Below are 12,751 nucleotides of genomic sequence, written 5' to 3' on the forward strand. Positions count from 1 at the left end.
CTACCATACAGTAATGTCTTATTCATTCAAATTAAGTCCTGGGTTCTAGTTTTCACTTTGTTTCATTGTGTAAAACACTTTGAAAAGTGCTACACAAATGATGATGGAGTCTCTAGTTATGTAATATTATATTATAGTTATATTCTTATTATTATTAGCAGTAAATCAAGGACAGTCACAAACACACAGTTAAATGAAAACTAATGAATGTTACCTGAACCATGGAAGGCAGTGCCCACCACTCGCACACAGCTGGGCACCCTGAGGTCCCAGAAACGCACCGTCTTGTCCTGGGAGCCAGAGGCGATCATCCAGCCTCCCCACGTAAACAGAGACAGGATGTGACCTGGGGAGCAGCAACGCACACATGGTGTAAAGTTACTGAGTACATTTACTCAAGTACTGTACTTAAGTACAACTTTGAGGTATTTTGTACTTTACTTGAGTATTTCCAATTTCCAATACTTTTACTTGTACTCCACTACATCTCAGAGGCAAATGTTGTACTTTTACTACAATTAATTGAAATCTTTAGTCACTAGTTACTTTTTAGATTTTGATTATTATTACAAAACATACATTAAACACTTCAGCCCTATACATTTCGGCCATTTGAAAATATCCGTATCTACGAGCTCACAATGCGTCGCATAGCGACGCATTGCGAGCTTGTAGATCTGCTATTTTCAAAAGATGTTTATACATTTGAAAACTTGAAATGGGACATTCTGCATTATGAGTACTTTTACTTTTGGTACTTGAAGTACATTTTGATGCCAATACTTTTGTACTTTTACTCAAGCACATTTTGAATTCCGGACTTTTACTTGTAGCAGGGTATTTCTATATTGCAGTATTGATACTTTTACTTTTATTATTTAAATTAGTACTTTTTCCACCACTGTCCACCACTAAACAAAATTAAACATTGAATTGTGAGGTTTTTTCTCTAGCAATTGGGACATACTTTTCTGAGTTATGAGTGTTTTTCCTCACACTTGTGACTGAGCATCCTTTTTTTTTCCTCAAAAAAATGTGAGTTAGAAAGCAAATATCATGTTTCTATATGGTCCTACACAGGCATGCAATGCTCATTTGGTATGTTCTTGCACTCTATTTCAATGACGTGACGCGCACGTCGCTTAACAACTACACTGCAAGTCACACAATGGACAATTGATATGCATCTAGGCTTATTCCTATGTTAATTCGCTAGGTGTGAGTCGGGAGCCTTTGAAAACTTTGTTGAGGTGCGAATTTAAAGTAGTTTTAAATCTATGCGTGTGCCTATGCGTGTGCTCCTGGTCAAATAGGTTCCGGCACGGCGCGCAAGGCCGTCCAGTGAGCATTGCACCCCTGGTCCTACAATCCAGGCGTTTAAGTCAAATAAATCTTGAGTCTGGTCTTTAACTGTGTGGACACAACAACGTGCAGTTCACCTGTGTGTCCACTGAGGGCGTGCAGACCCTGTCCTCTCTGACAGTCAGTGGTGTAGATGTTGCAGTCTCCTGCTCCGGCGCTGATCAGGATGGCTCCTCCGCTCTCTGGACCCTCCATGAAGGCCAGGTCCCTGATGGTGCCATCGTGCATGCTGAACTCTAAATCCGGGCCTTGGGAGGAGGAGAACAAGGGAAGCAAGAAGCAGAGAAAAGGTGATCAGCCTGATTTTCTCGCATAGAACGAGTAGCCAAAGTAGACCTTTAACCACTTAAAGGGGTTGAATCCATAGACTGATTTTGTAGTTTTTTTTAACTACAGCAGGGTAAAAACATAGCAGGCCACATGATGATGTAAGCAACACCGCTGCAGCTAATAAAGTTAATAATGGGTGTGTTTACGGGCTGTCACGATTACAAATTTAAGTTTACGATTAATTGTCACCCAAATAATTGCGATTAACGATTTCATTGTGTTTTTGGAATTGAACACTGGAACATATGAATACAAATTTGCCTTTTAGGCTTCGTAATGAAATATTGCACAGGGCAGATATGACAAATATCTTAAATATACAAAAGGTCTAATTTTATACTTTTAAAAAAATTAATGAAAAAGCGGAAATAGCTGGTCTACAAGCTTACAACACGTCATGGAGTGACGCGTTGTAAGCTTGTAGATCAGCTATTTCTGCTTTTTTAAAGTATTTGAAAATGTATGAACATTTTTCAACATGGAAACGACTATGACGATTATGCAAAAATAATTGCGATTATCTCAAATAATTGCGATTAGACAATTATGTAATAATTGTGACAGGCCTATGTGTGTTAGATTTAGGTGTTACAATGTGCATTGACAATACTGTCGACTACTGTCTATGCTTGCACATTGTGTCACCCATGGCTCTGGGCACACCTACATCTAACACACCCACTTTTAATTGTATTCACAATAATATATACCAACTTAAAGGGCTTACAGTTTGCATTTGGACTGTAACTGTTATTGCTCCTTGCTGAAAACACACCCCACATCCTGTTAGAAGCTGGGAAGTGTGTTAGGATGCGTACCTGTGGCGTTGCAGGTCTCGGCACTGAAAGGCAGCACTTTGACGTATTTGTCATTGGAGCCGGTGGCCAGCAGCTGTCCACAGTGGCTCCAGGCCACACAGTAGATGGAGCCCTTGTGATGTTTGTTCCTCTTGAAACGGACCGCCGGCTGCTTGGGAGGACTTGACCCACTGAAGAAAGGACGAAAAGGAGAGAATCAGTTCTTATTGTTGTTGGTTTTATTTATTTATTTCTGTTTTCAGGTTTTCATTGGAGCCCCATCGCTGCATTTTCTCTAATTTCTCTAATTAGCACACCCTTCAAAGAGCCATGATGAGCCAGTACATACAATCCCTTTACAATTCAGACATTTAGCACAGTGTAGGGTCTGGGGACCCCCAGGGGTCCTTGAGGGGGTTACTTCCAGGGCGTCCCCAGCTAAATGACTGATAGTTAGGAGTCAAACAGACCCTTACAGTTCCATAACTCTGACCATGTACAAATAGAACCAAATGGACCCACTCAGAGTTATGGCGGTCCGTGGCCTAATGCATACCAAACTGGGGGGGTCCCAGTTTACAACCCCTGATTTAGCAGACACTCTTATCCAGAGCGTTTTACAAAGTACAAAGTGAGTGTCAGCTGGTGTACTAATATGTAGTTGGGATGAGAACGTGTAGCTGTAGCACAGTGGTTTTCAACCTTTTTCATATCAATTATCAATTATCAATTATTTATTTGGTATTTGAGCCACGGAACCACCATTTGATGAGATTTAGACTCTCAGACCCAAAACTTAGAATATTTTGTTGTTGTTGGGATACGATTTTGTCCACAATTCCATGCTGAAACCAAATGGACCCGTAAGGGTCCATTTGGTTTCATTTTACGCTCACAAGAGTCAAAGGTCTATAAGAGTCCATTTGGTTATCAACTCCATCATTTAGCTGGGGACCACCTGGAACCCCCTCAAGGACCACTGGCTGAGAACCACTGCTGTAGCAGAACAGGGACCTGTTGCTCAGGGTGTTTACCTCGTGTCCAGTGTCTCTGGGTAAGCACACACGCGTAGGGTCTTGGTGTTGGAGCCCACGGCGTACAGCGCTCCTGACGGGTGGAAGGCTACGGCTCGGATGGCCTGAGTGTCCTCCAGCGTGTTCACTGGCACAAAGAGGTCTTTGGGCTTGTCATCCTCCTGAGATACAGACACAAAGCACATGGATCCAACGTGATTAGCAGCGCGCTCTAGCTTGATTTGATCTTCCCTGTAAACACATCGACCTTGATGCTATCATTATGCCAGCAACTGTCTATGTTGTCGATAACAAGATATTGTTATTCCGCATTTAACACATTAAGACCTGAGGCCTATGTCCAAAACTGTTACTTTTCGGGATTGAAATTGAAAAAAAACAAAAGTATCAGATCCACAAGCTCAAAACGCGTCGCTTCACACCACGTTTCGAGCTTGTGGATCTGATACTTTTGACGCTTTTGTGCAGCACGGTGTGTAGTATGATCAAGTAGGACATTAATTTACAAAAAAACACAAAAGGTTAGAATATGGAGATGCATGTGGAGATGACTGACGTCATCACGTCACCATGGCAAGATCATATAAAAGGCACAGAAAGACACAAGAGTGCTTTAAGCAGGAGTTGACGTATTCAGTAATCAAATATAACCGTCTCAGCTGAAGGTAATCCTCACATCCCAACATGTCCAAACCGAGAGTCTTCTTTGACATCAGCGCCGGCAGCGCCCCCGTGGGCCGCATTGTCATGGAGCTGCACGCCGACGTGGTGCCCAAGACGGCCGAGAACTTCCGTGCGCTGTGCACCGGGGAGAAGAACTACGGCTACAAGGGCTCCTCCTTCCACCGGGTCATCCCCAAGTTCATGGTCCAGGGCGGAGACTTCACCCAACACAACGGGACCGGCGGCAAGTCCATCTACGGAACCAAGTTCGCCGACGAGAACTTCACTCTGACTCACACCGGCCCCGGCATCCTGTCCATGGCCAACTCCGGACCCAACACCAACGGGTCACAGTTCTTCATCTGTACCGAGAAGACCGCCTGGCTGGATGGGAAGCACGTGGTGTTCGGGCAGGTGGTGGAGGGGCTCGAGGTTTTGAAGCAGGTGGAGAGCTACGGATCCGCGGGCGGGAAGACCACGAAGAAGATCACAATCGCTGATTGTGGACAGCTCTGAATGGCCCACTGACCCAAAACATGGGTACCTACACTGGGCTCCAAGAACTGCTACTGAACGTGCAGTGAGTCTCAACCTGTTTCATATCAAAGTTTGATATGCATTAGGGAAGGGAAGGAACGGCAGACCAGGTTAATCCTGTGTGGGCGATTCAGTTTCTAGCTTCACTCAGCTGATTATGATAATAATATCTCCGACTTATATTGCACTTGTCTAAGTACTCAAAGTCGCTTTACATGGGGAGGGAGAAAACAAAAAAATTATTACGTTTATTAGGAAGAAAAACAAAAAAATAATTATGTGTAAGAGTAAAATCTTTCAAAACAGTAGAACAAAAAAAAACAAGGAGGTAAGCGGTTAGCTAGGGATAGCGATATTGAAGAGATGGTTTTTGAGAGCGGTTTTGAAGAATGGGAGGATGGATGGTTGGGGAGTGCGTTCCACAGGGAGGGGGCAGCAACAAAACCCACAGGTTCGGTGCTTGGTCGGTGCCTGGACCGCCAGGTGGTTGGCGTCACCAGACCTGAGGGAGTGGCAGAGGACGTGAGGATGGAGGACGTCGGAGAGGTAGGGGGGGAGCCAGGTTGTTAAGTGAGTGCCTTGTAGGTGGTGAGCAGTATTCTGAAGTGGATTCTTTGTTTGACAGGAAGCCAGTGTAGGTCGTAGAGGACCTGGTGTATTATGGTCTCTGGAGCGGGTACCGGTGAGCAGAAACTCAGCTGAGTTCTGAACATATTGGATGTGATGAATGCATGGATGATGAGTGTTTCAGCTGCAGAAATTGACAGGGAGGACCAGAGACGGGCAATGTCCTTGAGGTGGAGGGAAGCAGTTTTAGCGGTATGGGTGGAGGGTGTGGCAGTGGAGCCATCACCAATGAGTGAGAAGTCCTAGGTGGAGTGGGTCTGTTGACTGACCCGGCCTCCTCCCTCATGTTGCTGCATTAGTAACGTTAGCTTATGGGTTTATTTTGCATAACTTTTTTTTCTCCAAAAAGTCCCATTTTTATTTAGTTTTTTGTTAAACAACGACTTCACCCATCTTATATTTCTTCATATAATTGGTCCCCACGAATGCTCATGATAATATGGTAAAATGTTTTGACATCATCGTTAGGCAGGTTTTTTTTTTTCAAACAGGATTTAAAATTTTGTATTTCATTTTTTATTAACGAGAGAACAATGGCTTCCATTATAGCGTGCTAACTTTCCAGGAATAGAGAGCCTGCAGTTTCTATTAGCTTAGATTTCCTATCGATGATGTCACTGGTAGAAGGGTTTCCGAACTGTCCACGACCCTCCTCTGAGACACAGAGCGACATTATCATGAGCATTAATTAGTAAGGACCAATTACATGAAAATAGGTTGAAAAAATGGTTGAAGTCATCCTTTAAGTTATGTAATAAATGAGAAAATAAAAGTTGATCGCTAAGACAGATGAGTATTTATTTTTTTAACAAAGGGAGTCTACCGGCGCGCCTCGGCCTAAAACGTCCAGTCCGGTGCGTCACAGGGGCAGGGACAACAGATGCAGAAGAGATCAACGCTGGAGCAGCACTGACGTTTCGGTCTTACGACCGTCCTCAGAGCCATGACTCTGCGGAAGGTCGTAAGACCGAAACGTCAGTCACTTTTTGTACTTGCACCTTAAACAATAAAAGGCTTAATTAAACTGTCCGTGCTGCTCCAGAGCATTTTTTTGTTACACCTGGAGTTTAATACTATATAATAACAATATATTTTCCAAAGAGTACCGTATCAAAACAAAAGAGCTCCATTTACAGGTAGTAACTCCCTAGTGTTAACTCAACCTGAAGACAGGTTGTTTAAATAAAAATAAACAAGAAGTTTGTAGATCTCCTTTTGTTTACACAAAAAGAAAAACAAAAGGAGATCTACAAACTTCTCCTTGTTTATTTTTTGGAGAATTTATTTGTTTGCTTATAGTTAACAAAAGGAGACCTACAAACCTCGTGTTTATTTGTTTGCTTATAGTTAAAGGTAGGGTAAGTGATTTGCTTTAATTAAAATAAGTGTTAAATAGCTCTATATTCTGATAGTACTCATTGCTATAGAGTGTTTGTTCAGTAAAAGGAGTCTCCTTGTCTCTCCAGCTCTTTATAAAACAGAAAATGCATTTCCGTTTCAGTTTCAGTTTCATTTCCAATTTTATCCAACCAGGACAGAGAACTCAGTCAGGATACAGATTAAACAAGTGAAATTGGAAGTTATGACACAAAGAAATGAGCAGGCAAAATTTGAACTGGAACACTATACAAATTAAGCTTAAAAATGGGTACTTTCTCCTGATTGGCTGAGATTTTGACACCTACCGAAAAATGTATTTTCTGTTTATTAAAGAGCTGGAGAGACGGGGAGACTCCTGTTACTGAACAAACACTCTATAGCAATGATTACTATCACAATATAGTGCTTTAACCTTTTAACAAAATACTTTTTGTTTTAACCAAAAAATATCACTTACCCTACCTTTAAATGTCCTCAAACAGAAACTTCAATGAAAGATTTCATTGAAGGTTTCATTTTACGCTCTCAAGAGACACCAGGTAAACTGATTTCAGAGGGACTTCCAGTTCAAAATATTTAAATATTCCAGTCCAAAATAAAAGTCCTCCAGGATGAGGTTGCAAGCACAGTGGGGCTCCAAACTCCCTCCAGGGTGGGGTTGCAAGAAAGAAGGAACAGGACTTAAAAATAACATGTGTTCTGTCAAACTAGGTAATAGTAGGAGGATTGTCGTGTTGCTCAACAATGTCTGTCTGTGGAGTGTGAGGAACAATCCGCCCGTGCGTCAGGTGATACTCTCTCCTCAGGTACGCGTGGAAATAGTCTTCCACCAGCAGGATCTGTGCCATGTTAAACAGCAGAGTGGTGGCGTAGTAGTAGTTCGAGTTGGCGCTGCCCGCGTAGATCCAGAGGTGCCAGAAAACAGGGAGCAGGGCGGAGCAGGCAACCAGCACACAGGACACCGGGAAGATGTTCCTCAGCAACGGGAACAGGTGACTCCACATGGGAAGGAGGGCCAGGTAGAGAGCGACGTCTCCTACCGTAGGGTAGGACTTAAAGATGGACACCAGCGCGATCAGCATGAACATCAGAAACACCGGATGCTCCTGCAGTTTGATGGACAGAGGGACGGTGTAGAGGAACGCGTTGATCTGGAACGCACACAGGAAGAAGAGACGGAAGGCTTCGAACATCTCCGAGAACATGTACCAGAACAGACCGATGTTCGGAGTCAGGTCCGGAGCAGACAGAATGAATCCGTAGACGGACGGCAGGAAGTCCCAGGACCCCAGCAGGGAGAAGGACAGGCCTACCAGGACCAGCAGGCTGCCCAGGTACATGACGGAATACTGCAGTAGGAAGAACCAGAAACTGGACCTGTGAACGTCTACTGGGATGCACCGACGCTGGAGGAAGTACAGCAATGCAGGGGCAAACAGCGTCACCGGGTAGATGGACTGATACGTGGCGAGGGCCAGGAATACGGCGCTCAGCAAGGCACTTCCCTTGACGGTGGCGAGGATGTAGAGCGCGGTGACAGCGTTGTTTAGGCCACAGGTCGACTTGGCCACGCAGGACAGGATGGTGAACGGGTTCAACAGGTAAACCATGGCTACTTTTAGCGGGATGCAATACGTTTCACCGGGGCTTCTGACGAGCTCCAGGGAGTCTACAGTGTAGCGTTCTGCCTCCAGAGCATATTTCTGCTTTCGGAGTGCTTGTTGGTTGTAGTCCTTTGCTGCCAGGTAGAGAGCCACGGCAGTGATCCCATCGGCCATCACAAACGTGATCTCTGCATAATCCATGACAAAGTGGAAGAGGCAGATGATGAGAGGGCTCTCGTGGACCACATCTCCAGAGTAGGGGGATAGTCCCAGGTCGAGCAGAGCCAGACCTTCCACCACTCTCTTCCAGGCGTTCAGAGGAGAAACCACCTCCACTCTCTCTGCGATCAAAGCCGCTAAACCGAACCCAAACAGAACGGCACGGATCGTAGCGGCCAGAATCAACAACAGCGTCAAAGGAGCCGCCATCTCGGCGCGGAGGAGGAGCTCCCCGATGATCCCCTTGTGGCCCCACCCCGTGAGAGAGAGAGGCATGATGGGAATTGAAGTCCTTTGGGTTAGCAAGGGCAAGGCCGATGACGTCAGTCTTGACAAGGCATTGTGGTGTAGGCGAAACAAGCTTTCCCTGAGCCATGCAGTAATGACAATAAAGGCGCATGCATGCACCAATCTTTTATCATTTATTTCTGGCGTGTCGATGACGTCACAATGATGATGTTATCAATATCTCTACATTTTGTGCATTTCTAATGGATCTGAGTCCCCCTGACTTCCTGTCACAGTTGTCAACGGGGGCTGCTGGACCCAAATGCAAGGGACAGCAGAAAGAGACAGTTCCATGAAGATTTATTAAGCAGTCAATGGCCACGGCTAAACATTGTCAGAATCAGAATAAGAAACACAAAACACTAAGAAACAGAAGGCTTTGGGAACCAAACTAGAAATACAACTAGAAAAAGTGCTCCTCGGAGCACAGGTCTCCGCCAGGTCAGGTAGGTTATTGTGGCCTCCTGGTAGCACTATAACAGGCCAAACAGACATGATGACATGTTGTAATGTTGCGTAACGTGCTAATGGAGTGATGGATCCAACATACAGTATTTGGGCAGCTCTATACTTGGGCAAGGCTGTCTGTAGACTGAATTTCATTTCAATGCAAACACATTTCATAAGGTTATTGTGCCCATTTAACCACTTTCAATCTGGTTCGTTATGAGCTTGTAGATCTGCTGCTCTTTGTTTTTCCTTTCTTCCTTTTTTTAAGCCATTTCACAATTTGGAGGCTATAACTATTCGGGGGGAAAGTCTGGGAACGCCTGATCTAGGATGTATTCATAGCATGATAGATGTGCTATAGCTTCACAATGTGACAGGTCAGTGAGGTCACTGCCTAAAAGCCAAGAAGGACGCTGCGTCCGTGTGACAGCTGACAACACTGAGATGATAGACAGCCCCCTCTTCACCACATGGGTCCATTCTTACACTCTCAAGAGTTACATGAACACACATTCCTGGGTTCCTACCTCTTTACTTCGGCTTAAGGAGCCTGGAGAATCGCCTGGTTTATCTCCTTTTGGTTTTTGCCCACTGTTGACACACACACACATTAATCAGCGGATATAAAAACTAATCACACATTCGAGCATGAATTTAAAGTCATACTGTGAAACATTCATTTTAGTAGTCTTTTTGGTGACACCTCATGTCTGTTAGAACTGTGATTAGCCAGAAATCAGTTTGAAACTAAACCTCATAAGTACCAGTCCAAACCTATGCTGCAGGGCCCTAGCACTGGGGTTACGTATATCTGAAAGCAACAACTTTTTCAGAAATGGCATGTATTAACTTTAAAATACATAAATAAATACATTTCTGGTACATGTCCGGTGCCTGTGTCATTTTGGCATGAGTGTCAGGGGCAGACACCACTAAAAATAGTGTTCAAAAACACATTTATGTGGAATGGTTATTGTGAAAAATATGCCAGTGAAAGATTACATAAAAAAAAAACTTTGGTTAAAGCGGCACTATGTAACTTTTAAAATGTAATTTTGTTCCAATCTGTATGGTAGAGTATGTTAATACAATATAATTTATACAACCTGTATGGTAGAGTATGTTAATACAATATAATTTATACAACCTGTATGGTAGAGTATGTTAATACAATATAATGTATACAACCTGTATGGTAGAGTATGTTAATACAATATAATTTATACAATTGTGGCGCTTGTATTTGGTCTCCACGCTCTTCTATTGAGACATTTTAGATCCAGTGTCTAGGTGAGACATGGCCTTCGTCACGATCCTGTCTCTGGTTTAACACGGATCTTGACCTGAAGGTCAAGATTCCATGTATCCCCTGATCAAGCAGACAGGCTCCTTCTATTAGCTTAATGGTAAAAAAAATGTCAAATCCGGGGAAAGCAGGAAATTTACGTGAATTGAAAAAGTGACACAGTAGTGGCTTTTAGTGGAGGAATGAACCCATTAAGGCCTGAGGTTCCGATTCTACAAACTGTCTTCTAAATCCAGAAAAACTGTTTTCTGAAAAAACTTATGTTGCTGTATCAGTGGTTCTCAAACTTTTTCATGTCAAGGACCTCCAAAATTATATGTATTTGGCTGCGGACCCCCATCTCAAAATACTTTGTTCCAGGGACCCAAAGATTTGAGTTACACATTTTCACTCTAAAAATATGTATTTTCAAAGATTTGCTAAAAAAATATTTCAAAAATAGCAGATCTACAAGCTCGTAGCGCGGCACTCGGTGCCGCGCTATGAGCTTGTATATCTGCTATTTTTGAATAGCCAAAGTATAAAATAATGGTTTAAGTCGTTAACACAGATGTGTTTAATTAGGTTAAGGTGAGTGAACAAAGCCACACAGAGCCATCACACCCACCTCTGGGAGAGGACAGGGGACTCGCTGGGCGGAGGAGGGACCACCGCCCGGCCCCCCGCCGGGCGCTGTGGGGTGCTGCTGCTGAGGAGCACCTCTTCCCCCTGCGTGGCTGGCTGCTCGTTGTTGTTCTCTGAGGCCGGCGCGTCGTCGTTGGTGTTCCCGTTCCCGTTCCCGTTCTCGTTGCCGTTGCACTGCTGGGTCAGAGCCTGGACCTCCTCGCCGAGGTTCTCCATCCCTACGTTCAGCTCCTCAAGCTTCTGGATGGACCTGAGGAACACACACACACACACACATATATATTCAAAAGTATTCAAAATATGTATGTCTGCTATTTTTGAACAGCTAACATATGAATGGATAAAGTGACTAAAATGATTGTGATTCTGTATTAAAGGGATATTTCACTTTCAAAAAAAAGTTTTGTCATTTTATCGTCTACTCAGGCCTTTGTCAGCCCCCCAGACAGTTTTTAAGTTTCTCGATTCAGTATTTAGGCAATTGATATTCATTTTATCAGACACGCCCCCTTCCTATACAAACCCATTGTAACTTTAAACTCCATTTTAACCATGTTAGATTCATCAAAAACACCCGTCCTTGGTTCTGGTGACTCATACCGCCCCCCTAATACGCGAGGGGGCCGTGTTTTTTCTATTACTTTTTTCATTTATTTAAAAAAAAAAGAATTGAAAATTAAAAAAATTAAATACAATAAAAAAAATATAATAAAATAAATGAAAAAGATAATTGAAAAAACACGGCCCCCTCACGCATTCGGAGGGCAGGATGAGTCACCAGAACCAAGGACGGGTGTTTTCGATGAATCTAACATGGTTAAAATGGAGTTTGAAGTTACAATGGGTTTGTATAGGAAGGGGGCGTGTCTGGTAAAATGAAAATCAAATATCTAAATACTGAATCGAGCAACTTAAAAACTGTCTGGGGGATCACAAAAGCCGGAGTAGACGACAAAATGACCAAAAGTTTTTTTGAAAGTGAAATATCCCTTTAACTGCTTTTGCTCGGGACCCCCTGGAAGGAACCCCCCCAAGGGCCCCTGGGGGCCCTTGGGGGGGTTAATGCTTGCTTAACCACTTACTTCATTGTACAACAAATAGCAAAAAATAGCCCATCTATCTGATAGATCTGCTATGTTCGCTATATTTGGAGAAAAATGAAGTTATACACCTTTCCCTCAAAATCATCTCCTAACCTGTCTGTTGTGTAATTTTATTTTGTAGTAATGTTCTAGTGTTTCCTGTCGTCCTTATAGTTGTTGCCTGTGTTGTCCAACCTCCCTGAGTGATCTCCACCTGTAGTCCTCTAGCCTATCCCTGGCCTGTGTTGATTGTCAGTTGTGTTCACCTGTGTGTGGTTATCCCTGTGTGTGTGTGTGTGTATATAAACCCTCAGTTCCTTCTGTTTCTTGCCAGTCCTTAAATGTTGTTATGGTGGTGTTCAGTTATTTTCCTGCCAATGCACACATAGACATCAAAGGGGGCTTGAGCCCCTGCCCTTTTATGTCTGTCGGTAACAAGTGCCCTCGC

The 12,751-nt window shown here is 43.6% G+C and overlaps 3 protein-coding genes across 4 annotated transcripts in view; 1 reads left to right on the forward strand and 2 right to left on the reverse strand.

Annotated features, from left to right (window-relative positions):
* wdr47a (WD repeat domain 47a) overlaps nucleotides 1–12,751 on the reverse strand; it is a 40,485-nt gene that overhangs the window by 5,727 nt on the left and 22,007 nt on the right. For both annotated transcript variants that reach the window (XM_080440996.1, XM_080440995.1), the window contains exons 10-15: nucleotides 11,205–11,471; nucleotides 9,819–9,882; nucleotides 3,524–3,684; nucleotides 2,511–2,680; nucleotides 1,440–1,610; nucleotides 215–346 (exon numbers count right to left, since the gene is read on the reverse strand). In XM_080440996.1, the coding sequence (XP_080297122.1) occupies nucleotides 215–346; nucleotides 1,440–1,610; nucleotides 2,511–2,680; nucleotides 3,524–3,684; nucleotides 9,819–9,882; nucleotides 11,205–11,471 (965 nt within the window). The remainder of the gene's footprint in view (nucleotides 1–214; nucleotides 347–1,439; nucleotides 1,611–2,510; nucleotides 2,681–3,523; nucleotides 3,685–9,818; nucleotides 9,883–11,204; nucleotides 11,472–12,751) is intronic.
* LOC308094378 (peptidyl-prolyl cis-trans isomerase-like) lies at nucleotides 4,208–4,702 on the forward strand (the record flags this gene model as incomplete). Its single annotated transcript, XM_080440997.1, has 1 exon — nucleotides 4,208–4,702. One exon carries the CDS (start codon nucleotides 4,208–4,210, stop codon nucleotides 4,700–4,702), a length of 495 nt encoding a protein of 164 aa, XP_080297123.1.
* Nucleotides 7,438–8,763, reverse strand: LOC308092764 (phosphatidylinositol glycan anchor biosynthesis class U protein-like; the record flags this gene model as incomplete). Its single annotated transcript, XM_080438866.1, has 1 exon — nucleotides 7,438–8,763. One exon carries the CDS (start codon nucleotides 8,761–8,763, stop codon nucleotides 7,438–7,440), a length of 1,326 nt encoding a protein of 441 aa, XP_080294992.1.

Source organism: Gymnoscopelus braueri (genome assembly GCF_963280865.1).
Source record: "Gymnoscopelus braueri genome assembly, chromosome: 10".
NCBI classification, from domain to species: Eukaryota; Metazoa; Chordata; class Actinopteri; order Myctophiformes; family Myctophidae; genus Gymnoscopelus; species Gymnoscopelus braueri.